Source organism: Nelumbo lutea, chromosome 7 (assembly GCF_056320005.1).
Source record: "Nelumbo lutea isolate HS-2025 chromosome 7, American lotus-T2T, whole genome shotgun sequence".
NCBI lineage: Eukaryota > Viridiplantae > Streptophyta > Magnoliopsida > Proteales > Nelumbonaceae > Nelumbo > Nelumbo lutea.
The window spans coordinates 48,776,225-48,800,568 of NC_142690.1; the positions used below are offsets into that span (position 1 = coordinate 48,776,225).

General features: G+C 37.2%; 1 protein-coding gene across 8 annotated transcripts in view; it reads right to left on the reverse strand.

Moving 5' to 3' along the window:
• The window catches only part of LOC148846303 (uncharacterized), a 33,673-nt gene extending 13,719 nt beyond the window's left edge, over positions 1-19,954 (reverse strand). For 2 of the 8 annotated variants that reach the window (XM_088955242.1, XM_088955238.1), the window contains exons 1-3: positions 19,657-19,954; positions 19,248-19,305; positions 7,834-8,086 (exon numbers count right to left, since the gene is read on the reverse strand). In XM_088955242.1, the coding sequence (XP_088811368.1) occupies positions 7,834-7,920 (87 nt within the window). In that variant the 5' untranslated portion in view covers positions 7,921-8,086; positions 19,248-19,305; positions 19,657-19,954. Of the gene's footprint in view, positions 1-7,833; positions 8,274-19,247; positions 19,306-19,656 lie in introns of all 8 variants that reach the window. The other 6 variants (XM_088955245.1, XM_088955241.1, XM_088955243.1 and 3 more) reach the window with 5 other exon arrangements.
• Between the last annotated feature and the right edge of the window lie 4,390 nt (positions 19,955-24,344).

Below are 24,344 nucleotides of genomic sequence, written 5' to 3' on the forward strand. Positions count from 1 at the left end.
TAGACCCAAATTCTCCTCTTTCCCTTGCTGATGAAACATGGGCTAAACCTATTCCTCCCAAGGATGGCGATTTCTGGTGGAAAGTTGTCCATGGAAAAATAAACTTGGGTGTTTTGCAAATAAGAAGACCTTTTATGTGTTTGTCGCCTAATTAGTGTACCCTGTGTAAAACAAGTGGAGAAAACTTTTACCATCTTTTGATATCCTACCCTTTTGTTGCTAGTCTTTGGGAAAAGCTTTTTGAACTTCTTGGTCACAGGTGGAGATTCCCTATTCAGATTGGAAGTCTCCTTGAAACAATGACTTTCAGTTGACCAAAGAGAAGGGGTAAAATTTTGTGGAGATGTATCAGGGCTGCATTGGTTTGGATGTTGTGGGAGGAAAGAAATGGTAGATTGTTGAACGATAAAGAAAGAAGTACTGGAATGCATATTATATAGAGCTATAATGTGGGACAAGTCTCTAAAATTTCTAATTTCTCCTTTGATGATATGTGGAGAAATTTGGAAGCTGCAGCTAAAAGTCTACTACAGGCGTCAAACCTGTTGTGGATTGGAAACCACTGGGTGAAGGATTCATCAAACTGAATTTTGATAGCAGCAGTCTAGGGAACCCATGCTGGCTGGTATAGGGGGAATTTTTAGAAACGCTGAAGGTCATGTTGTTGTTTTTTCAGGTCCAGTTAGAGTAGGGCATTCAGTTTTTGTAGAATTCCAAGCTGTCTTACAAGGAATACAGGTTGCTAGAGAATTAAATTATGACAGACTGTCAGTTGAAGGTGACTCTAAACTGGTATTAGGGTGGTTGAAGGAACCTGAAACTGTAATTTGGAAATACAAAGAATATATGAAAAGATTTAAGTGGCTGGTCAGAGATATGACAATTTCAGTCCAATGGGAAAGGCGCTCAGCTAACAGGATGGCTGATTTTTTTTTGCAAAATGGGGGGTAACATAAGTCTGAATTATTTTGGGCTCAGTTGTAATCTGTTTTCTGGGTGGGGCTTGCATCTCACCCATCCACTGGATGTACTTTGTAATAATGTTATATTTATCTCTTCTCTAATAAATTTATATCATTCATCAAAAAAAATATCTTCAATCTCTTCCTTGTGGATTACCAAATGAAGGTAACAGAAGCAGTAACATTTAGCATCAACTCGACAAAGGCCTGTAACTTCACAGGTTTTGAAGCTCCCGGAACTGAACTGCTCTTCATCGAAGATGCTGGTATGGAGGTTCTGGAGATACACGATTCGGGGGTTGGTAACTCTACTGCAGAAAGTGGGAGGCCTACAGGTGATTCTCAGAGAGAAGAAAATAGATATAAATCAAGAGCAAAGACAGGATAGCAGCTTTGTGGAGATGGGTATCCAATGCAAACCGACCATGGAATCACTTGAGGAACAGCTCCCCCAAGCTGCGTAGGTGGACACCGTACCTGAACCCGAACCATCAGGGTTTGTCTTTGGAGTAATCAATGAAAACCAGGTTCAAGATCAGGGAGTTTCTTCCCCCCCCCCCCTCTACTCCCAATCCAGTTCTTTCTTCGCCCCCACTTTACTATCAAAACTTATTTGATATTGATCCTTGTAGTAATCTTCAGCCTTTGGATTTTGTAGTTCCATCTGTTGAAACTCCACCGGTGGCGGATAATGACCCATGTGAGGTAGCAAAAGAAGGTGAGGGAGGAGAAAAAGACAAAGAGGAGGAACAACTTGTGAAATTGATTTATGTGATGGAGTTGGAGAAGAATGTTGGGGTAAATGAAGTTGTTGCAGGCACTCAAGAGAAGGAAAAGGAGTTTGCGGGTTAGATGAGGGAGAAGATGGCTGTAGGGAGACACCCAAAGTAAAAGAAAAGGAACAAAAAGAAGCCAAAAGGAAGTTCGCCAAAGGGAGGGTCTATCTTAGAAAGGAGGCAGAAGATGACAAAAAAAGAAAGAGGAGAATGAATGAGGTGAAAAGGCTAGCTTGTGGTGTGTCCTATGAGAAGTCTGTAAATAGGAAAAGGGAGAAGAAACGATGAGAATAGGATTTGGAAATGAGATTGGGTCGAGAAAAAAAAAAGAGTGGAATAAAGGTTCTTTGTCGGAATGTAAGAGGTTTAGGAAGTGCAAAGAAAAGGAGAATCATCAGGAATGTAATAAGAAAAGAGAGACCGGTTAAAGTCATGACACAGGAGACAGAGCTTTCGAATTTGGACAGAAGGTGGATAAGAATTATCTGGAGTAGCAAGGGTCTAAGTTGGTCCTTTGCCCCGTCATGGGGTGCCTTGGGTGGGATCCTTACAATGTGGAAGAAGCAAGAAGTTGACTATCAGGAGGAATTGATAAGACAATACTAAGTATCAATAAAATCCAAGAGGATGAGTGATGGAAGGGAGTGGGTGTTGACCAATGTGTATGGGTTGAATTCATATAGAGAGAGGAATACATTCTAGGAAGAACTAGTTGCAGTCAAGGGCATTGCGAGGGTCCGTGGTGTTTGGGTGGAGATTTCAATGTAATAAGATATACAAATGAAACAAACAACCCCAATCAGCCCCTAACAACTAGAATTAGACAATGAGTCCCTAGAACTAAAAGAACCTACCTTGTTACAAGCCTCTTTCACCTAGTCAAATCTTCAAGAAAATCAAGTGTGCTCAAAGCTCGACAGATTCCTTTTCTCCATTGATTGGGAAGAGTTGTGGGGAACATTGGCAGTAAAAGCCCTGCCTAGAGTGACATCTGATTATTGCCCATTAAGCCTCTACCAAGAAAATCTTATTGGGGGCTCCACACTTTTTAGATTTGAAAATATGTGGCTAGAAGTGCCAAATTTTTTGCAAAAGGTAAAAAAATGGTGGTCAGAAGGTGGGATAAGGGTTAGAGATAAAGTGGTGAGGTTCTCCAAGAAACTAAAAAGATCGAAGGAAAAGGTCAAGGAGTGGAACAAAGAGGAATTTGGAAAACTTGAGATCATAAAGGAGGAATTAGCCAGGAAAATAAAGAAAGTTGACCAAAAGGAGGCTTGGAAATAGTGTAGGCTAGAGGATAAAGTAAAAAGATGGAACTTAAAAGTGCAATTGGAAGAGATCTTAAGAAAAGAAGAGATTTCTTGTAGGCAAAAATCTAGATGTAAATGGCTTCTGGAGGGGGATGGTAATACCAGATTTTTCCACTCCTTAGCACACGGAAGAAGACAGAAAAACCAAATTTCCAGTATAAAGGTGGAAGGAAGAGTAGTAAATGCAAAAGAGGAAATTGAAAGGTGTTTCATGGATCATTTTAAGTCAACCCTTGGATCCTCTGATGAAAACATTGCAAAATTGGGAGATTTACAGTGGGACAGAGTGCCAAAATCTGAAGTTAACCTCTTAGAAAGAGCTTTAACTATTGAGGAGATACATGAAGCAATATTCTTGATTGATAGATCTAAAGCTCTAGGGCCGGATGGATTTTCAATGGCTTTCTATCAGGATTGTTGGGAAATCTTGAAAGATGAATTAATGGATGCATTTGTAGAGTTCTATCAAGAAGGGAAGTTATCACCTGGAGCAAATGCAACTTCTATTGCTTTAGTACCAAAAAAGGAGGCCAAAACCCTTAAGGATTACAGATCGACAAGTCTTGTGGGTAGCTTGTATAAAATCATTGCTAAAGCCCTGGCTGGTAGGTTGAAGACTGTATTGCCCTATGCTATCTCTCAAAACCAAGGAACTTTTGTAGAAGGGAGACAATATGTGGATCAAATCTTAGTGGCAAATGAGTGTGTGGCAGCTAAGAGAAAACAAGGTGGCAAAGGTTTGATATGTAAAGCGGACCTAGAAAAAGCTTATGATATGGTGGATTGGTCCTTCCCGTTGAATTTAATGGAAAAGATGGGGTTAGGTGAAAGATGGAGGATGTGGATTAAAGAATGTATTAGCTCAGCACATTTTTCTATTCTGATGAATGGGGTAGCAAAGGACTTCTTCTAAGCTAAAAGAGGACTAAGACAGGGTCATCCCTTATCCCCATTCTTATTCACCTTTGTGGCTGAGGTTTTGAGTAGACAAATCACCAAGGCTGACCAAGAAAACCAGTTTAAAGGTTGGAGGATGGGTAGATCAGAAGTGGTGGTGTCTCATTTTCAATTTGTTGACGATATAATCATTTTCTGTGAAAGTTGTGATGAATCCAGTTTAAGGAATTTGAAAAGATTGGTGGGTGAATTTCAACAGGCCTCCAAACTGAAAGCCAATTGGGGAAAAAGCTATGTAGTTGGAATCAACATCGAAGGGGGGAAGGACATCTAAGCCATGGAAAATCTGCTAGACTGTGAAGTGAAAAATTGGCCTCTGGAATACTGACGTATGCCCTTGGGTGGGAATCCGAAAGTTGAAAGCTTCTAGATATCGGTGGTAGAGAGGTTCACAAAGAAGTTAGCAATGTTGAAGAGAAATTATATATCCTTGGGGGGGAAGAATCACCTTGATAAAATCAACCCTAGCAAATCTACCCACTTATTTCCTCTCTACTTTTAAGGTCCTGGTGAAAATAGTTAGGAAGTTGGAGAAGATTATGAGGGACTTTTTGTGGGAACCATGTAATGTAAAGAAAGATCATTTAGTGAAGTGGGAGCAAGTTTGTTACCCTAAGGAGTAGGGTGGGTTAGGTATAGGGAACCTATTAAAGAAAAACAAGGCCCTTCTAGGGAAATGGTTGTGGAGATTTCCTTGTGAAGAAGAGAAATTGTGGCATAGGGTCATTAAAAGCATTCATGGTGAAGCAGTTAATGGCTAGGATGCAAAACTAGCCTCCAATGCAGCTTCATTTTCTCCGTAAAAGGCAATCTTTAAGGTATATCCAACCTTTCTTCAATTTATCAAGTTTGATGTTGGTTGTGGCAACAAAGTTTTATTTTGGGAGAACCTTTGGGTTGGGGATGTGCCTCTTATGGTCAAATTCCTAGACCTCCACTCCTTGTCAAACCATAAAAAAAACCTATTGCTAGGTTTGGTGTGCTTTTAGATTCAGGGATCTCTTGGGATTTTGGTTTCAGAAGAGAGTTAAGGGAAAATGAGTGTGAGTCTCTATTGCTTTTGATTTCAACACTTGAGAGGATCTTCATGGACCAATCTATAGTTGATTGTAGAGTTTGCTCCCCAACTTCTGATGGTTTATTTTCCTGTGCATCTTCCTTTGGTTTGCTCACTCACATTGATCCTATGGGGGTGAACTTCCCAGAGAAAGAAATATCGTCTAAACCGATCCCTCCAAGAGTACAAGCTTTCTGTTGGGAAGTGTTCCTAGGGAAGGTAAACACTTGTGATGTGCTACAGAAAAGGAGGCAAAACAATTGCCTCTCTCCTCATGCTTGTGTGTGTCCTTTGTTTGGGATGTGGTGAAACCCTAACCCACTTTCTTTTGTCCTGCTCTTTTGCTTCTGGTATTTGGAATGTTGTTTGTTCTTTCTTCGGATGTAGATTGAGTCCCCCACAGGACGTGGTAAGTCTATTCAGCCCCTCTTTCTTGTGTCAACAGAAGAAAAGAGGAAAGTGCTTATGAAAGGCAGGAAGAGCAGCTACAATATGGACTATATGGGAAGAAAGAAACCTAAGAATTTTTTCTGGAAAAAGATGTACCCAAAGTACTTGTAAGTATGGAATGGAAGCCACTAGCACTGAACAAACTAAAACTGAACTTTGATTGGAGTTCTCTTGGCAACCCAAGAAGGGCAAGCATAGGGGTGTGTTTAGAAATCATTTGGGTGTGGTGGTGGCACTCTACTCAAGACCAATAGGTTTTGGTGACTCAATACAGGTTGAATCTCTAGCCCTACTTCAAGGTCTAAAGATGGCTGAGAACATAGGAACAACAGACTTAGAAATAGAAGGAGACTCCTTATTGGTCATTTCTTGGGCGAAAAACATCACATCAGTACCTTGGAAGCTCAAATTTATCTTCAGAGAAACTGACACACTTGCAAGGAAGTTCAACTCTCAGTTTGGTTGGGTCAAACGGGATGCAAATGGGATGGTGGATACCCTAACAAAACAAGGGGCAAATAGATCTTCATTGTAATGGACAGAATTGTAACTAATTGCTAGAGATTGCAGCTTAGATGAATGTCCCACTGCAATCTTTATCTATTGTAACTGAACTTCTCTATTATTAATGAAAAATTTTGCTGATTAAAAAAAACAACATTTAGATATCTCTTGTTCTTCAATCCTAAGTATGCCCTGATTTCTGTTCCTATTATTATTAAATTTATGCTGCAGCATAATTTATTTTTGTCCCACTTTTAAATTTTATTTTTTAAGGTATTTGTCCATGACTCTAATTATACAATTCATCCTTAGAAGAAATTAAATAAAAAAAATAGATGAAAAGTGAACAGAGATGGTAAAACAAGAAAAAGAGAAGTTTGGGAGCCCAAAAGAAACCCATCCAAACAATATGTAAGAGAGATACAAAGACAAAAATGTGTCCATTAGTACATGTATAACACATTAATCTAAACCGTTCTTCCTACACTCCCCCCTCGAGCTTAGAGTAAATGTTGAACCAGGTAACCCCTTTGTGAGAATGTTTATGGACGCATTTCTCCACCACGTTGTAATGGTGTGTGAGTAATGTTTATGGTCGTGTGACTATCACAGTATAATCACACCACAAGCTGCTCAAATGCAACTCCCGAAACGTTTAATAGAACCTTCAACCACAGTAGTTTTGACACTCCAGGAACCATTGACCTATATTCTGCTTCAACGCTTAACCTAGCCACAAATAAATTCATCTTGTTTCCCCAAGAACCAAGATTGCCTCTGACAAATGTGCAATAGCCAAAAGTAGAATGCTTGTCATCTAGGATCCTGCCCAATCTACATCACTAAATGCTTTCAATTTCAAATGACTTATTTTTTTATCAGTATAAGTAGATTTTATTAATATCAACTTGAAGATTACATCAATGTGGGATTACTAATTTTGAATGACCATGATTAGTAAATAAGATTCCTTTTCCTAGAGCTCCCTTGAGATACAATTAAGGATCCTCTCAACCACTTCAAGATGGGATACTCTAGGCTGATGCATATATTAGCTAATCACAATAATTACATATGAAATATTTGGTCATGTATGGTGTACATAAATAAGTGCCCAACCAGCCTTTGATATTGCTCCTTATCCTTCAATAATGCACTATTGTCTGCACTTATCCTGTTATTTTGATCAATAGGCATGAAAATTGGTTTGACCCCTGTTTTGCTAATATCCTTCAAAGGGTCTAACACATGCTTGCATTATGAGGTGAAGGTACCCTTCTTCAATTGACTAACTTCTATGCCCAAGAAATATTTGAGATGGCCAAGATCCTTAATTTCAAATTCCCTTGCCATGAACTTCTTGAACTTATCAATCTCAATCGGATTGTTGTCGGTGAGATTGGACAAAGACAAAATGTTACACTACTCTTCCATGCTTATCAAACCAGGCCTTAGGCAACTACACCGATCCATAAATCAATTTTCTTAGTCAACAAACTTTACCCTAATTACCTAAATAACAGAATCTTGGAGGCAGTAACATATATACTTCATCGTGTACATCCCCTTTCGAGTATTTGGTTTGGTTCTACTTGGCAACTCATGAGCAGACTCATGTTGGGGAAAGTTCAGGTTCGTCATTCTCTAGGCAAGATAAATTAATTCGATCCTACCACCCTCAAGTGCATATTTAGAAAACTATAGGCCCAATTATTACATATGTTTCCAAGATAGAAACAACAGAGCAAAATTACAACAAAGAAAATGAATAATGTATTAATTAATTCAAAAAAGCAAGAAATAGAATTTTCACTTACAAGTTCAGAACCGGATAGGGAAAAAAGCCAGCTGACATCTTCACGCCGATTATTTCCAAGAGCTTTATCTCGATTCAACGAAGACATATCACAGTTTTAGAAATTCCTACCAAAGTCTACAATCCAAAGTGCAGAAGAAGAGAACACAGAATGTTGTTGCCACGACTCAAAAGTCATTAACCAATCCTCTCCTCCATGAATGCCAACGTCTGAAGGGCTTCCGTTGTATAGGGCTACCACAGGGACGGATCGTCTGCGTTTGAACACGAATGAATTTTCCTTCAAGCTCACACCAAATAGCGACAAGTCAAAACTAGCTTAGTGGTTACCCGTCTCTTCCCCAACCCCCATATCACCACCAATGTGTTGCCTGCTACTTATTCTACTTATTCTTGTAAATGGGCGTGTGGGAAAAGAATGCAAGTTAATGATATACTGCACTGAGTTTTTTAAGATAATTAATGCTTCGAGAGTTTGAGTTTGAGAAGAGGAATGAAACAAGAGATACAATTGATAACATTGGTGTAAAAATTAAAAGTGCGTGTTGAAAAGATAGAGTAATGCCAGTAGAAAAGTCTGTTAAAAAAATAAAAGATAGAATGGAAAATATGTAAGCCTAATCACATATATTTATATGGATGTTCATGTATGCTTGTGCATGTTATAAGCAAGTACCAGGTCAGCTTGACAAGATTAGGTAAGTTTGGCCAAGCCAACAAACCTTAAGTAAACTTAGTCAATTAACAATATTTCCCCCAACTTATTGTCACTTGGTGTATTTTGATTGGCAATTGATTTTGGTCATATCAATATTTAATTTTCTTAATATTTTTTATAATGTCTTAATAATGTGAACCACTAATAAAGAATATTATATTTATAATAATATAATATATAATAAATATTTTATATAATATTATATTTATTCATGAACATGCGTTAACTAATCAATTCATATAAAGGTTAATAGATCATTCTCTTTGAATAATGCTCCTTATATAGATAAAGGCAAAGCCTTTATTTTTATACTAAAGCGACTTAAGACCATGAATAGACAAGTTTGAATAATTATTGTCAAATGAACAAACACTATGAGAATAATTATCTTTTAGGTATTAGTCAACGGATTTCTATTTAATATTCATCAAAACCTCTTAATGACGATTTTTTTTACATTGTCTTCATGGTTTGAACCACCAACATATATCCAATTACATTGGTTGTCAAGGGTGAGCATTTCTAACTTGATCCACAATATATATATATATGTGTGTGTGTGTGTGTGTTTATAATGTGTTAGAATTGTTACGAGTGGTTAATAAGGGTAATATTGTTTTTTTCATGTTATTATTTATCTCTTATATCTACTGTAACTTCTCTCTCTCTCTCTCTCTCTCTCTCATATTCTCTTTATGTATCTCTCTATTAAAGTTTGGACATAGTGAATTCAATGTGAAATCTATTAAGTTGGCCAATACTTTATTAAAGTTTGAACATTGTGAAATGAATGTTATTAATTTGGGCAATGCTTTATTTAAGTTCCAAGTGATCTAAATTTTGGATATGGTCCTAACATTGCTAGATTTATTTGGCATTTGGTTTAGATGTCATGTACAATATACACCATCGACATACATCATATGGTGGGTTCTTTATGAATATGCCACCAATGATTTATACTGGTGGTGATGTATTTGTGAACCACAATGTTGATGGTGAACTCTTATCATTCATTGAGATACAACTATTGATAAAAGATCTTGGATACAGTAAAATATGTGACTTGTTATATAAGAAGTCCAATGCAAACTTGGATGATGGGCTAGTATGGTTGAAATATGTTGCTGATGTAGTGGAGATGTGCAAAGTGCATGAGAGGCACAGACACATCAATATTTATGTTACTGGATGTGAGAGTACAGAAACGAATATGTCACAGGCTAGGCTGTCACAAGCTATGGGGTCACATGATTTGCATTCAAATCATGACTTTCCACAACCATCATCAACATGTCATGATCCATCCCCAATTGAACTTGGTAATCTAGATGATCCGAATTATGGTGCTGATTTTGGCACTAAGTCTAAAGGTGATTATGGGTCTAATGTGGAAGAGGACCCTGATTATGAGCTGGAAAGTGATCATGAAGATAATGTTGAGAGCGAATGTAATGAGGCTAGTGGTGATGTCAGGAGATCTACAACCCGTTGATGATGTTGTTGGGTCAGACATACTATCTAACTATGAGCAGCCAGTTGACTTAGAGAGTTTGTATGGGTCTCATGAAGAAGGTAGGCCCAAATATGAATCTTTCTTGGAGAGACAGATAGATAACCCACAGTTGGTTGTGGGTATGGTATTCTCCAATCCAACAACCTTCTGAAAGGCACTAGTTAATTATGCTATTCTGAATGGCTTTGACTTTAAGTATGTCAAGAACGAGGGCACCAGGGTTACAACTTTGTAAGAATGAGAAGTGTGATTGGTGAGTTCATGCTTCTTGGTTGCAAAATATAGAGGCATTCCAAATAAAGTCTTATAGGGATGAGCATACATGTGCACATGTGTATGCAAATACAAGAGTGACTTCTACATGGTTGGCAGACAAGTACAAGGACCAATTTAGGGATGAACCTGATTGGAAGGCTAGTGCACTACAAAATGAAATCCTTTGAGAATTCAGGGTTGAAGTTTCAAGGTCAAGGGCTTATCATGCAAAGTAGAGGGCAGTTGTTGATATTGAAGGTGTTCATGCTGAACAATATGGTAGGTTGAGGGACTATTGTGAAGCCATCTTACAAACGAATCCTGACAGTGTGATAAAGATCGAGTTTTGTAAGAATTGTACAGGACAAAGTTGTACAAGAGAGTTTCAGAGACTTTTTGTTTGTTTAGCTGCTATGAGGAGTGGTTTCAGAGATGGATGTCAACCTATAATAGGGCTTGATGAGTGTCATTTGAAGGAACCCCATGCATGGATCTAGTTCTTAAGGTTGTTAAATGATTGCATTGGAAGTCTAGAAGAGTGATTGGACTTACATATCTGTTAGGTAAAAGGTAAATGGAATCTTACATATTTGCTACTTGTAGTGATTTGCATTTATTACATGCTATCAACTATTAACTTAATGCTCGTTTCCATGTAGGGGCTGGTGGAATGTTTTCAAACGTTAATGTCAAGGGTTGATCATGGGTTCTGTGTTAGGAATATGTATGCCAACTTCAAAGACCATTTCAAAGGAAAGGACCTAACGGACTATCTTTGGGGAACTGTAATGGCATACACTATCCCTAAATTCCGGTGGCATATGGACAAGTTGAAAAGCCTGAACAAGGATGCATATGAGTGGTTAAAGGCTATGCCTTCTAATCTATGGTCCAAGTATTCATTTGGTCCTAGGGCTAGAAGTGATGATATCTGCAATAATTTTTTAGAGTCATTCAACAAGTGGATTCTAGACCGCAAAGACAAGCCAATAATCATTCTAGCGGATACCATTCGAAGACAAATGATGAAAATGATTCAGACAAGACAAGAAAAGCTTAGAAGGGATAGGGGGCCAATATGTCCTAATGTCTAGAAGAAGTTGGATATTGCTCAAGGACAGGCCAGAAATTGCTTCTCTGTTTATGCTGGTAATGGGAATTTTGAAGTTGAGCATTCCTGAAGAAGGGCAGTGGTTAATTTGCATGCTAAGACTTGCTCTTGTAGGCCCTAGGCACTAACGAGGTACCATGTTGTCATGCAATCTCGTGCATTCAATCACAATAAGGCAACATATATGATTATGTTGATCCACTGTATGCCTAAAGGGATAGTCATTATGTGCTACTAGTGCTCGACGTATCACAATGGCCAAGAACATAACGTATTACTACCAAACCACCACCTCTTAGAAAGCAACTTGGTAGGCCAAAGAAGGCTAGGAGGAAGGGTCCCGATGAATTTACACATGAGGTACATGTGTCAAGGAACTGTAAGAAGATGAGATGAACACTTTGTGGGGCTGAAGATCACAATCGCAAGAGATGCAAGGGCCAGGGTAGAAGCACTCATCAACAAAATGTCACTACACCACAGGTAATCCATTTCATAGATAAATTAATACAACTAAAGTTAGTCCAAACTACAAACTACAAATAACTTTACACATGGTGGTTTAATCCTTTTAGGCAGTCAACTAAACTAGTTGATGTTGTTTATAATGCAAGTGGGGCACTCTAGAAACAACTTGCTAGCAATCAGTTATCAAATGGCATCTAAGACATTTCACCATGTGTCATATGGTGGAGATATTGGTTTGCATATGTGTCAGGCACAGCAATTTCCTTCACAAGCTTCTTCAGAACAAGTTTATCTAGGACCTTCTCAACAGTATTATCCTCCCTCACGGGTGAGTGAAAAAAATGTTATTGTTATGATTTGATAATTTCATTACCCAAACTAATTATCTATCCTCTCTTTTGCACAAGGTTGTCAAAATTTGCCCTGAAATGGGGAATATCATGGTGGACCGCAACAAGATGCAGCCCATTCAAGAGGAAGAGGCATGGGTAGTGGTGGAGGTCAACATTATGGAAGGGGAATGTGTATGGGGAGGGATGTGGCAATTGGTGGGGTAATATTACCACCCTCACCTCTATAGCAGAGAAGCCAGCCAAGCACCAATGATTGTTGGGCGAGTGGGGGTAGTACTTCAATGGAATCATCTGGACCACCAAATATCCCACATCAAGTATTATGTATAACACCATATAACACATTTTATTTGTTTGTTTGATACCCTGTAGCAACCCATTTTGTTTTTATGTTCATTGTAGGCAAATCGGGTACAGATGAAGATGGTTGCTAAGGGGAGGGGAATGGTTACCTCACCACCACAGGTATCCTATTTAGACTTAGATACATTTTTTTTTTTTTTGAAAACACCCACCCATTGAATTCACTCCATTGAAAACACTCAACCAGATAGTAGAATTGGGAGATGGATATGGATGGAGAGAGATGTGAGGAGAGGGACTAAAATAGTTGTCATTTGACAGTCATGTGTTTTAGTGAGAGAGAGAGGCCATTGACATCAATAACTTTGCTAATTTTTGGTCTTTCTTGTTCCAATTGTGCAGGGGAAGGGGGCATACTCTGGAGATGAAGATAGAATGAGGAGCCTTTGGCTTCAATAATTGCCGTTGTCAATGAGATTCTAATATTAACTTTATGAGTCTTCCTACTTATGGACTTGTTAATTTGTGTACATGTCTTATTGTTGAGCGTATTTTTTTGGGCTTATATATATTGAAAGGGCATCATGAGGGGACCATTATAAACAAATGTGGATTTTGGTAAGGGTACATCTCCTAAACTATCCCTACTGTTTAGCATAATGACACACGGTACCCCTACTGTTTAACTATTGTCTTGCAGTACCCTAGCGCAAAGACAACTTGCTTGATCTCCTCTTCCTCAAAATTTCTTTCTAGCCATCCCATATCTATTCCATTCAAACTTGGCCATTAGAGGTATGTTGGTTGATCTTGATATCCATGATCTTAGTGTTACTAGAATTAGAATTATGGGGGTGAATCCAAAAGACATCCCCAGATCCGTGAGTTGTAGGTGAATGGCCTTTGATACAGGGTATGGGTTGCGTTAGAAGCTGAAGTGATGCTATGGAGGAGCAACATAGAGTCTGAGGAAGATGATGACATTGTCGGGTTGGAAGCTAGGTGGAAGAAGAGAGGGAGTGGGAGGAGCTCGAGATAAGGGAAGAGAAATCAACTTAGAATGTGGGAAAACGATAAATGAGGTTGGGTGTTTCAAAGTTGTTATAACTTAAAAGGAAGATGAAGGGGTAGGGGCAATCAAGGACAATCTAGTAATTTTGGAAGGAGAGGGTACAAATGAAGGAGGTGTTAAAATTGATATATTAGGTGAGGCAAAGATGTTAATGGATGGGTAGTGTGGGCCTTGCTGCTTGGGCACCAGATTGGGCCAAATGGGGCACGTGCTCCAATAGGAGTCAAGCATAGCTCAACTAATGCAAATAACTCGTCTTATGATCACATGACTTCTAAGGAATTGTAGCTTATGGATGGTAACCCTTGTCCATCTTCTTCCGCTTTGATATCTGTTTAAAGGAAGGAAAACGGGGTTTAGTCGTTTAGAGGATGACTAGTGAAGACAGATGTGGCTAAGAAACTAAGGGCAGAAAAGGTAACAGGATTAAAACATAGCACCTCAAGCTCTCTTGACGTTTTAGGTAAGAGGATAGAGATTTGGCAATGGGTGACTACAAAGTTCACGTGCATTGATGACTTGAGTTACTCCAAGTGTCTAATGGTCAAATCAAGCTCAAAGAAGTTTGTTTCCCAAGCACTTTTATTGGCTACCGAAGAAGGTGATCCACAACGATGGGCTACTGTCAAGGACAAACCTTCGCACTATAAGAACGATTTTTCATTGCATCAAATGGGATAAAGGATTGTAGTAAAATTGTTCCAATTGAAGAGGTGATGGATCAACATCATATGAAAAGTAACAATGAGGAAAGGATGGAAAGAGCTGAGATGGAAGAAAATTCTAATAAGGAAGGTCATCCAAGGAGGAATGTGTATTTCACTACTTCAAAGAGTAAGGTCCTTTTCTATGAGTCTAGCAGTAAGGAGCTGGATCAAGACTTGGGAGAGTTGCAAGAGGCATGAACCTTAAGATGTTGTGCAAGGAAAAAGTCTTGATGACATCAGTCTTAATAGGAAAATTTTGGGGGATGGATTTAGGTAGGAAAAGAAGTGAAGACGTTTTGAAGATGCCTAATGCTGAGAATTTCACTATAGGTGAGTTAAGAAAATCAAGAGGATCTAGCAATGGGCAGCTTGTTCACATATGACATAACCAAAGCTTTTTCATTGTCTCAAGGAAGGACTTGTCGGAGACAGACCTTGTTGTAGATTTAAGAGAATCTACAAGAGGAAGGGGTCTAAAGCCAAAGCTAGAGGTCAGAATTTTTTGAAGGATAGAGGCAGAGCAATTTGTCTAGAAGTAGACTCAACCAAGAAGGCTCCGGGTTTAGACTCAATAAATCAAAATTGTGAAGTATCATCAGGGGAGAGGAAGTAAAGGAATAGGATAAAGTTCAATAAAAGGAATGAAGAGGAAGAGACTGAAGATGGAAAGGAGGATGCGGAGAAGATCGTTGATAAGGGAAGGGGGAAGATGAAAGGGAGGGATTTAAAAAAAAATTAATGGATGTTGAAGTTCAAGTTGAGGTTGAAGAGGAAAGGAGGGGGGAGGAAGATACTGGGGAATAGAGTTGAACAGCTCCCCAAGGAAAATATCACTGAGAAAGGAAAAGTGGGCATTGATCAACTAGTGAACATACATGTGGCAATTGGGAAGTCTCTTGGCCTTTTTTTTTTTTTTTTGTGGGGTGGGGGGCGGGGCGGGGAAGTGATGGTGAGGAAGGCAATTGAACATTTTGAACAAAACAAGAGGAAGGAAAGCAGTTGCAGAAGGGGGTGAGATTTGGGAGGAAGGTGAAGGGAGGGAAATAGAATTTGTTGATAATGAGTGAGAGGAGGTTGGCTGTAGTGGTGTGGGTGAGAGGGAGAGGGTTGAGAGCTTGGATGTAGTTTTTCTATGTTGGCAGCCTATTTTCTCCAAGAAGTTGTTTCAAGTTATGGTTTTTTGTTTCTTTTTGGTTTTTCAGGGGAGTTTAGGGTTGTAAGTTGTTTTCGGGTCAGCTTTGTTTGAGCTTTGGGCACCTAGTTTCTCCTTAGTTTTGATTGGAGGTGTTGCCTTAACACATGTCTAGGTTGTAATTGTTTTTTTTTTTTCATTTTAATGGATTTTTTAACTTTACGGAAAAAAAAAAACAGCCACTCAAGTGGTCATTGCATAATTGATTTAAAGTGAGCAACAAACCAACTAGCTATCTCCTCTTGAGAATTTATTTTACTCATATGTTGTTTTAATCTTATCAATAAAAAAATTGTGTTGCTGATCCAAAAGAAAAAATTATTTCAACTCCATCAACCTCAAGATTAGCTAGAAAATTCTTCTTCCTCCTCCCACTGGCCACACCATGAAAGTATTTTAGTGTTTCCATCCCATTCCTTGATCCATCAGACTTTTGTCTCCAAGAACACTCCTCCCGCAAAAGGACCTCTTCTTATTCCTTCTTCAATTTCCATCTTAATTCTCATTCCAATATACTCATTATCCTTTGAGATTCCTTTAAATCTAGATCCTCAATTTAGGTCATCAAGGTGGCTTTTAGTTAATCCAATAGGGTGTAAATGGATTGAATTCGAATCGAATCATGCAATATCCAAATTTGAATTAGATTTGGTATCCAATAGATATTAAAAATTAATATTCGAATTCAAATCTGATTAAATATTCAAATATTCTATCCGGATCCAACCAATTAATTATATTAGGTAATTAATAAATATATAAAATAAATATTTTATTTATATAAAGTATGAATATAAAAATTATTTATATAATTTAATTATTATATATATAAAAATTATATAAAACATTTAAATATTTTATATATTATATATGAGAATTAAATAATCAATCAAATTCAAATATTTATCGAATCGAATCAGGCCATATCCAAATCGAATCGAATTTGAATCCGATAAACTATTCAATATGAATAGGATATCCAAATTTGACCGATTAGATATTCGAATTTATCCAAATTCGATTCGATTATGTCGAATCTCAAATTCAAAATTGGATTTTCAAATTCTATTGAAACCCCTACCTCCAATCTTCCAAATTGATCCATGTTCGACTCTCTTATTTTGGATCTCAATCTTTTTAAATTTTTGTGGAGTCTAACTCCCTTCCATTTCACCCCCCCCCCCATTACTTTTTTTTATAAATGAGAGTAATTTTATTAAATCAAATAACAGCAATACAATCAGCCTAAGAGGAGGCACGAGATGCTACCCCCCTAGGACTGAACCATATACACCAAAATTGCCCAAGCCTGAGACACAATTACAAAGTAAACCAAAATAGATCTCCCCTTGACACCCCTACTTGGCCAGAGAATCAGCCATTGCATTTGCTGATCTTCTAACCCACTGAAACCTGACAGTCATATTCCTTGTCATCCATTTAACTTTCTTTAACAGATCCCTGTAGCCCCAACAAGCTGTTTTTGGGCTAATTAGCCAGCCTACTACCACCTTGGAATCCCCTTCTACTAGCAAATTTGTCACTCCACTTTGATAGTTTGACTAGCCATCTGTATGCCTTGTACCGCTGCTAGTAGCTTTGCCCTTATTGAATCACCTTCACCCACTGGTCCTGAAAATAGAGACAACATATTGCTGTCTTTGTCTCTCAGAATCCCACCAATTCCCGATGGCCCTGGGTTACCTTGGCAGATTCCATCAAAATTCAATTTTATCACACCATCCAATGGGGGAATCCATTCAGCTTGTGATTTGATCTTGGTGGAAATTGTAGCAGCCACTGCATCCCAATTTCTCCTCAAGTCATCAAAGTTGTAATCTGCCAACAAGTGTGAAGATTTTAACCATGAAATGGTCCTTGTCGATATGCATTCCTTGATTTTAGCAAGGCTTCTTTCGTCTTGAAATATTCTAGCATTTCTCTCCTCCCATACAGTCCACAACATAGCAGCTCTGATACATTTCCACATTAGCTTCCCTCTTTTTGTCAGTCTCCCAAAAGCAACCATAGTGAACAGCAACTTTACTTCAGAGGGCAAATTCCGCCTACACCCAAATAATAAAACAACCTAGTTCCAAATATTGGTAGAAAAGGAGCATGATATCAGCAAATGGTTACAGTCCTCACCCTTCACTTTACACAAAGAGCACCAATTAGGGGACAAACACATAAAAGGTTTCTTCTTTTGCAAGTTTTCCATAGTACTGATCTTACCATAATAGGCTTCCCAACAGAACACTGCTATTTGGGGAGGAATTGGTCTTGTCATCCCCCTCATTACTTCACTCCACCACTCCTCAACTTTATGCACAAAATCCAGGTGTTAAACACACATTCCCAAATCTGAATGGTCCAATTCCATTTCAAATAAAGAGGTTGTCCATTCATTTATTCATCTTAATAAAATATCTTCTTAAAAGGCAATTAAAATTATTAAATCATTTTTCTGGTGTAAAGATTAAGAATCTAAGACCCTAACATGGACTTGTTTAGGCTTGCCTCGAGGAGTTTGGTACATTAGCTATTTGAAATAATGCAATTAAGGAAAAAAAAAGAGATTGTGGGTTTTATATGCTTGAAAATGTTTTATATGCTTGATAATGTTTTATATGTTTGATTTTATTTTTAAATTTTCATTTGAATATGCTTTACACGTTATGTTTATATATTTTAATTTTTCATAATAGGTTTTAAAAGATTTATTTTAAAATTTAAGTTTATATTTTTCTTAATATTATGTTTAATATTCTTTTTCTGCATTTTTTTTGTTTTTTTTTTTGTGCCTTGCTTCGAAAAGGCAAGCACGACCTTAGGTGCAGATTGCCTCTTGCGCTTTTTTTGTGCCTTGTGGTTTTAAAACATTGTTTTTAAGCCACCCAACCCTCACCCCCATTTAGATAAGGAGAGTTGTGGTTTATCTCTAAACAAAAACAGGTATCTCTACTAGATGCCCCTTAAACAGGAGCATTGTTGCGGTTTATCAAACAAGAAGGGATTGAATGGCCATTTATTAATATGTTTTGTGTAAACCATATGTTATTAGTGTAAATAGCTGTTTTAGTAATAACCTAATAAGTTGAGAACCATATTTTATCTTATTGGCACTAACTAAATGATGTTTTCTTTTTTTTCATAGAGACAGAGAGAGAGAGAGAAAAGCATTGACAAAACAAAGAATATGCTCTAAGTGCACAAGTCACCCATTGGCATGCCTATCTATCTTGTGAACTGGTGTATTTGAGATGAACAACAAAGCAAAACTACTAATAACAGTTTACATAAAACCGACTTAGAGGTACAGTAGTCTCACTTTTAACAAGCATGCAAAATATATAAGTTGTAGTTAATTCAACTACAGATATTAAAATTAATATTTATTGTTAGAACTAATAATAATCCATCCAAATTATAAAAAATCCATAATTTATAGTTCAATTTGAATTTTATCAACCAAAATAGAAAAGGATAATGCATGAGATTTTTGGCAAAGATCATAAATTTCTTGATATCATTTCCCAAGTTATGAAAATATCATCATCATCCAAGTCTTATCCCAACTAATGAAAATAGAATACCTCGTCAATCTATTTTATTGTGCTGAGTTTGTTAAAAAAGAAAATAAGCTAAGAGAATGGATTACAAACAAATAAAAAATAATATAATAAACAGAAAGAGATTCAAGAAACAAAATAACCTTACCATCTTGGCAAATCAAGAATTGACAAGATTAAATGCCTGAATATCAACAGATGAGTATCTGCACAGGACGAATATGCACAAATAAGGACGCTAACAACAGTAAAACCAATATCTTTATCCAAAAAAGAGGAAAAGAAAAAAAAAATTGTTTATACTGGAACAAAGATCGATTTCCAGAACAGCATAGACAGTGGAAACAAAATAGGAGCAAATGACAACAACACTAATTTATCAAGTAAAGACAAGAAAGATTTATCTTCTTCACATAAACCCTAATTCAAAGAACCATAAAACCGAAACAGCTCGTCAAAATACCCAGAAACCCTAAACAAGATCGAAACTTGCAGCAACATAACAAGATAATCGACTCGAATAAACAAAATACGAAGTTACTCATGAGAAATTTCACCTTTCTTTTTTCTATTTTCCCGTGGAGGAAGATGAACACCTTTTTTTTCTTATGGTGGAAGACAAATGAACAATTTAATTCGCCAAAAAGCCCAGAGTCACTGGGAGATGTCCCAATACACGATTATGATGTGATGTGAGACATTTCTGCGACGCATTCTGTGGGGCTGATTTGAACTCTAGTCTTTGTCCAAGAAATCTAGAAAAGTTAGGGGTCGGCGTCTTCAGCTGTATACCGTATCGTGCTGGGTCGGCATGACATGGCCCATGGGCGGCCTGTGATTTTGGCGGGCCGAGCCGGGCCATGCTTCCCTCCCCGGAATATTTTGCCAACATGGTCCCCTAGTCTATGTGGGCCTGTGTTGTGTCATACCATGCCATATTACAAGTAGGGCTTGGGTTAGACTGGGTCATGAATCGGGTTAAGTTATGAGAGGTATATTTTTTAAATAAATAATAAAATAATAATAAATGAATAAAATACACAAAATTTAAAAAAATCTTAAAATTTTATTTTTTATGAATTTTGATATATACAATTGTTTATATATACAATAATAAAATAAAATAGTATAATAAAATTATATATATTAATATATAATGCACGGCTAATTAAAGGAAACAAATCAATAAAAAATAATGCATTGCTAATTCAAGTTAATAGGAAAAACTATGGAAACTCAAATTCTACCTCTACTTTCTATTTGGTAGTTTCTTACTTAGAGTTGTCGATGGACCAATTTTGGGTTGGACCCATCCAAATCAAAATCAATTTGGATGGATTGAATGAACTGATAAGATATATTGTATTGGACGAGTCCAGACTTAATGGCCCAAAATATTTATTGAGTTGGATTGGACCTGGCCCATCCGTAATGGATTTATATTGGATTGGATTGGATTGAACCAATTTTTGGTCCATTGATAGAAGAAAATAATATAGGTGTCAATGGACCACGTTTGGATTAGAACCAATCTCAATTAAAATCAATTTGAACATACCAGAGGTTCAAACATTGAATTGAACTGATGCAAAATAGTCCAAAATATTCATTAGATTGGATTGGACCTAGTCAACCTGTAATGGACTCATATTGAACAAGATCGAATTGGACCAAATCCAGTTCAATTGACACCAATAAACGTTGGTAGGACCAAACCAGTGTAATGCTTTTAAAGTCGATTAATATGAAGTAATAAATTGTTTACTATATTAGACAATAGAATTAAAAATTGTTCACCTTACCTTAGAGTTTAAAAAATATATGATGTCAAAAAGAAAAACTAGGTATTTTTGATAAATATTCAGGATGGAAAACTTATGGCCGATTTTTTCAAAATATGATCCATAATGACCCATCTTGATTGTCTTCTTCGCCCGCTTGTTAAAAATGGGTCACGGGGAATCGATGACATTTTTACTCTGTTTTTTTACCATTGATTTCCTATAAATGGTAGGGACCATCTAGAACCATCCTAGTATTGTATTCTTTCTTATTTCCTTTCAAAATTTCATGAAAAATGTTTACACCAAGTACAAAAGAGATGGATAGTTGAAACAACGTACCTGGGTTGCAGAGGTAGAGCCAGGGGGGACCCAAGGGAGTCACGGCCCCCCCTATGGTTTAGAAATTCCCCACCGAAAAACAATTTTTCATATAAATTTTCTCCTCTCCCTACTCCCCATCTCAATGGTTGGCCCTTCCTATGGGTCCATACATACTTCATTTATGTTTTGGCCCCCCTTCTAACAATTTCATGGCTCCGCCCCTGCTGGGTTGAGGATGTTCGTGACTTCCACTTACAGGCTCCAAACAAGTTATTTCTGCAACAAAAAAAAAAATTACGGGGGTTTGTAATGACTAACTTGAATCGGTAGTAACTTGCAATGACTAACTTGCAAGTTGTCAAGAAACTCGAACACTATTAGCTTCACGATGAGAAATGAAGCAGGGGACTGATGAGATACTCGGGAAGCTAAAACTTAATTGTATAGCCGCAGTGTTACGTTATTGCAACTTCACAAAACAGAATTATTAAAACTTTAAAACTAAAAAATTAAATTGAAACATAAAATGTCTCAATCACTTCTCTCAATGTGAAATGGTTTTTCCAATCATGTAGAAGTAGTTTAAGAAAAACGATTTGAAAACACAAAAACATTATGTTGAATGAAATGATTGGAAAATAAGAAAAATTGAAAAACAAAATTTTGGTAAGTAAAAATAAATGAGGTAAACTCCAATACTAATAGAGGTAATTAGGGATAAAAGGAAAAGTAAGCATCCTTGATTAGGGGAGACATAGAGTTGCCTATAATCAAGGGGATTAAATCTGTTTAAAAAGAGGAAATTAGATGCGGGGTCTTGGTTGGATGAGATAAATAAGGAATGGTTTGGGGAGTGATAATTTTTGGGCAAAAATAGGGAGGTTGCCATGTTGAGGCGGCAATTCCTTGGGCATTTATAAGGAATCTTGCACGCCTTCTAGAAATGCAAGATTGGGATAATGAAGCAAGGAAAGGCCATCTAACGTGGTTTGCTTTACTTTAATATATATACTAGTAGGGACCCGTGCAATGCACGGGCTTTGTTAAAACAATTTCAGGCAATAGAGGTAGGGGTGCAAGTTAAGAGTAACCAATTCAAGCCCAACCCAATTCAATCAAATTTTTTGCACCGGTTGGGTTAACGTTTTAGAAATTTAAAGTGGGCTTGAGCCAAAAATACTTAGGCTTTAACTAAACTTAGATATTGGGCTTACGTTGAGGCCTCGGGTACTAATCCAATGCAATTTAAGTTTACCCAACATTTTATGATATATATCTATATATATTACCAACCTATTCTAACTGGAAATTGAGGTACAAAGCTCAATATGCCCAAGCCTAAGCCTAGCCCGAGCAGAGATGGCAATAAGTGGGTTCAACGAGGGTTTTGTAAATTCTAGACTTGATTTTGAGAATCCAAACCCTCATTGCACATGAAAATGCAAAACCCTCCCCGTATACAAGGGTAGGGGAAGGGTAGGGTGGGTTTGGTTTAAAACCCACATCTAATTTCCTATTATTTCTTGTTATATAAAAGCAATAAATAAGTAAATTAACATAAATAAACAACAAAATTTCCAATTATTTGATTAAGATGTAAAAGAACACATAAACTATCAATTATCCTTTACATCTAATTCAAATTATTGGTCAAAGCTCTTCCAATACCATGTACTTCCAACATCATAGATTTTCTCACACGCACGCACACAATATGCATGTATCTATCTATGTATTTTTTGATGAATATATATGTATTTACACCAATTAACCAATTGATTTGGTTTGATTTCAGTTCAGAACTTTTCAAAAACCAAAGGAACCGAGTCAGTTTCAATCATGTATCCATGGTTTGATGCACATGAAAAGCCAAAGGATGCACTTGAATCCCAAGAATCTTCTAAACATTCTGTTGGGATAAATAGCTTCAAGAGCATATCAGAATAAAGACGACATCCACATATTCTTAGTTCAAATGCCATGAGCTTTAGACACACAAATGGTTTGGTTTAATCTCAGTTCAGAACTTTTCAAAAACCAAAGGGACCGAGTCGGTTTCAATTATGTGCCCATGGTTTGATGATGCACATTTGATGATGCACATGAAAAGCCAAAGGATGCACTTGAATCCCAAGAATCTTCTAAACATTCTGTTGGGATAAATAGCTTCAAGAGCATATCAGAATAAAGACGACATCCACATATTCTTAGTTCAGATGCCATGAGCTTTAGACCCACGAATGGTTTACCCGTTCAATGATAGGTTATGAATTCTTCCATGTAAGCAGTTAAAACACATAAGGTAAACACACTAAAAAGAAAGCAGCTAGACATAAATCTCTGAACTATCAGAAGAAATGCAAGCTATCAGGAAAAGATTAAAAATGTAGAAACAGGCAACCTACTGAAGAAGCATATCCAACGGTTCTTTGTTATATTCATTTCACATTTCATTCACCATTCACCAGAGCAAGACAAATAACCCAAAAGAATAAAAAAGAACACAAACACACATCCCATTTGCGACTATATTCTTCTCAACATGCTAATAAAATTTCGGCTCTTTTTAAGTTTAACTTTTTTAAATACGAATGTAGAGAAAAAATAAACCAACAAAAACCCTTGATATCATTTTCGATACCCCGACGAAGACCAATAGGCAAGCAGACAACGAAGAAGATACCCAAATGAAGTTTCACATCATTCAAAAATTTCCCTCCTAGAGATTTGAGGGGAAAAGAACATCTTAAACGATAAATAATTGAACTAATCAAAAAGTTTGCAGAGCAGTAGGAGAGAGATCCAAACAAAACGGCAACTGGATCAAAGTACATACCCGATTCTGATCAATTACGTCGACAATCACGACGAGCTTCCCATAATCTTTGCCACAGTTCACGAAGCTACCCTCCCGATCTCCATGTACCACTTGAAAGGCTACAGAGAAGCAGAAAAGAAAGAAGAAAAAAAGGGTCAATCACTATTGTGACGAGGGTTTTAGGTTTCTTTATTCCACGGATATATAGAGAGTTCCATATCTAAACAATTTCCAAAATAATTTTCAAAACAATTTCCAAAATAATTATCTAAACATATGAATAAATAACCTTTAAAACTCTTTAAAAGCAAAATACCCGAGT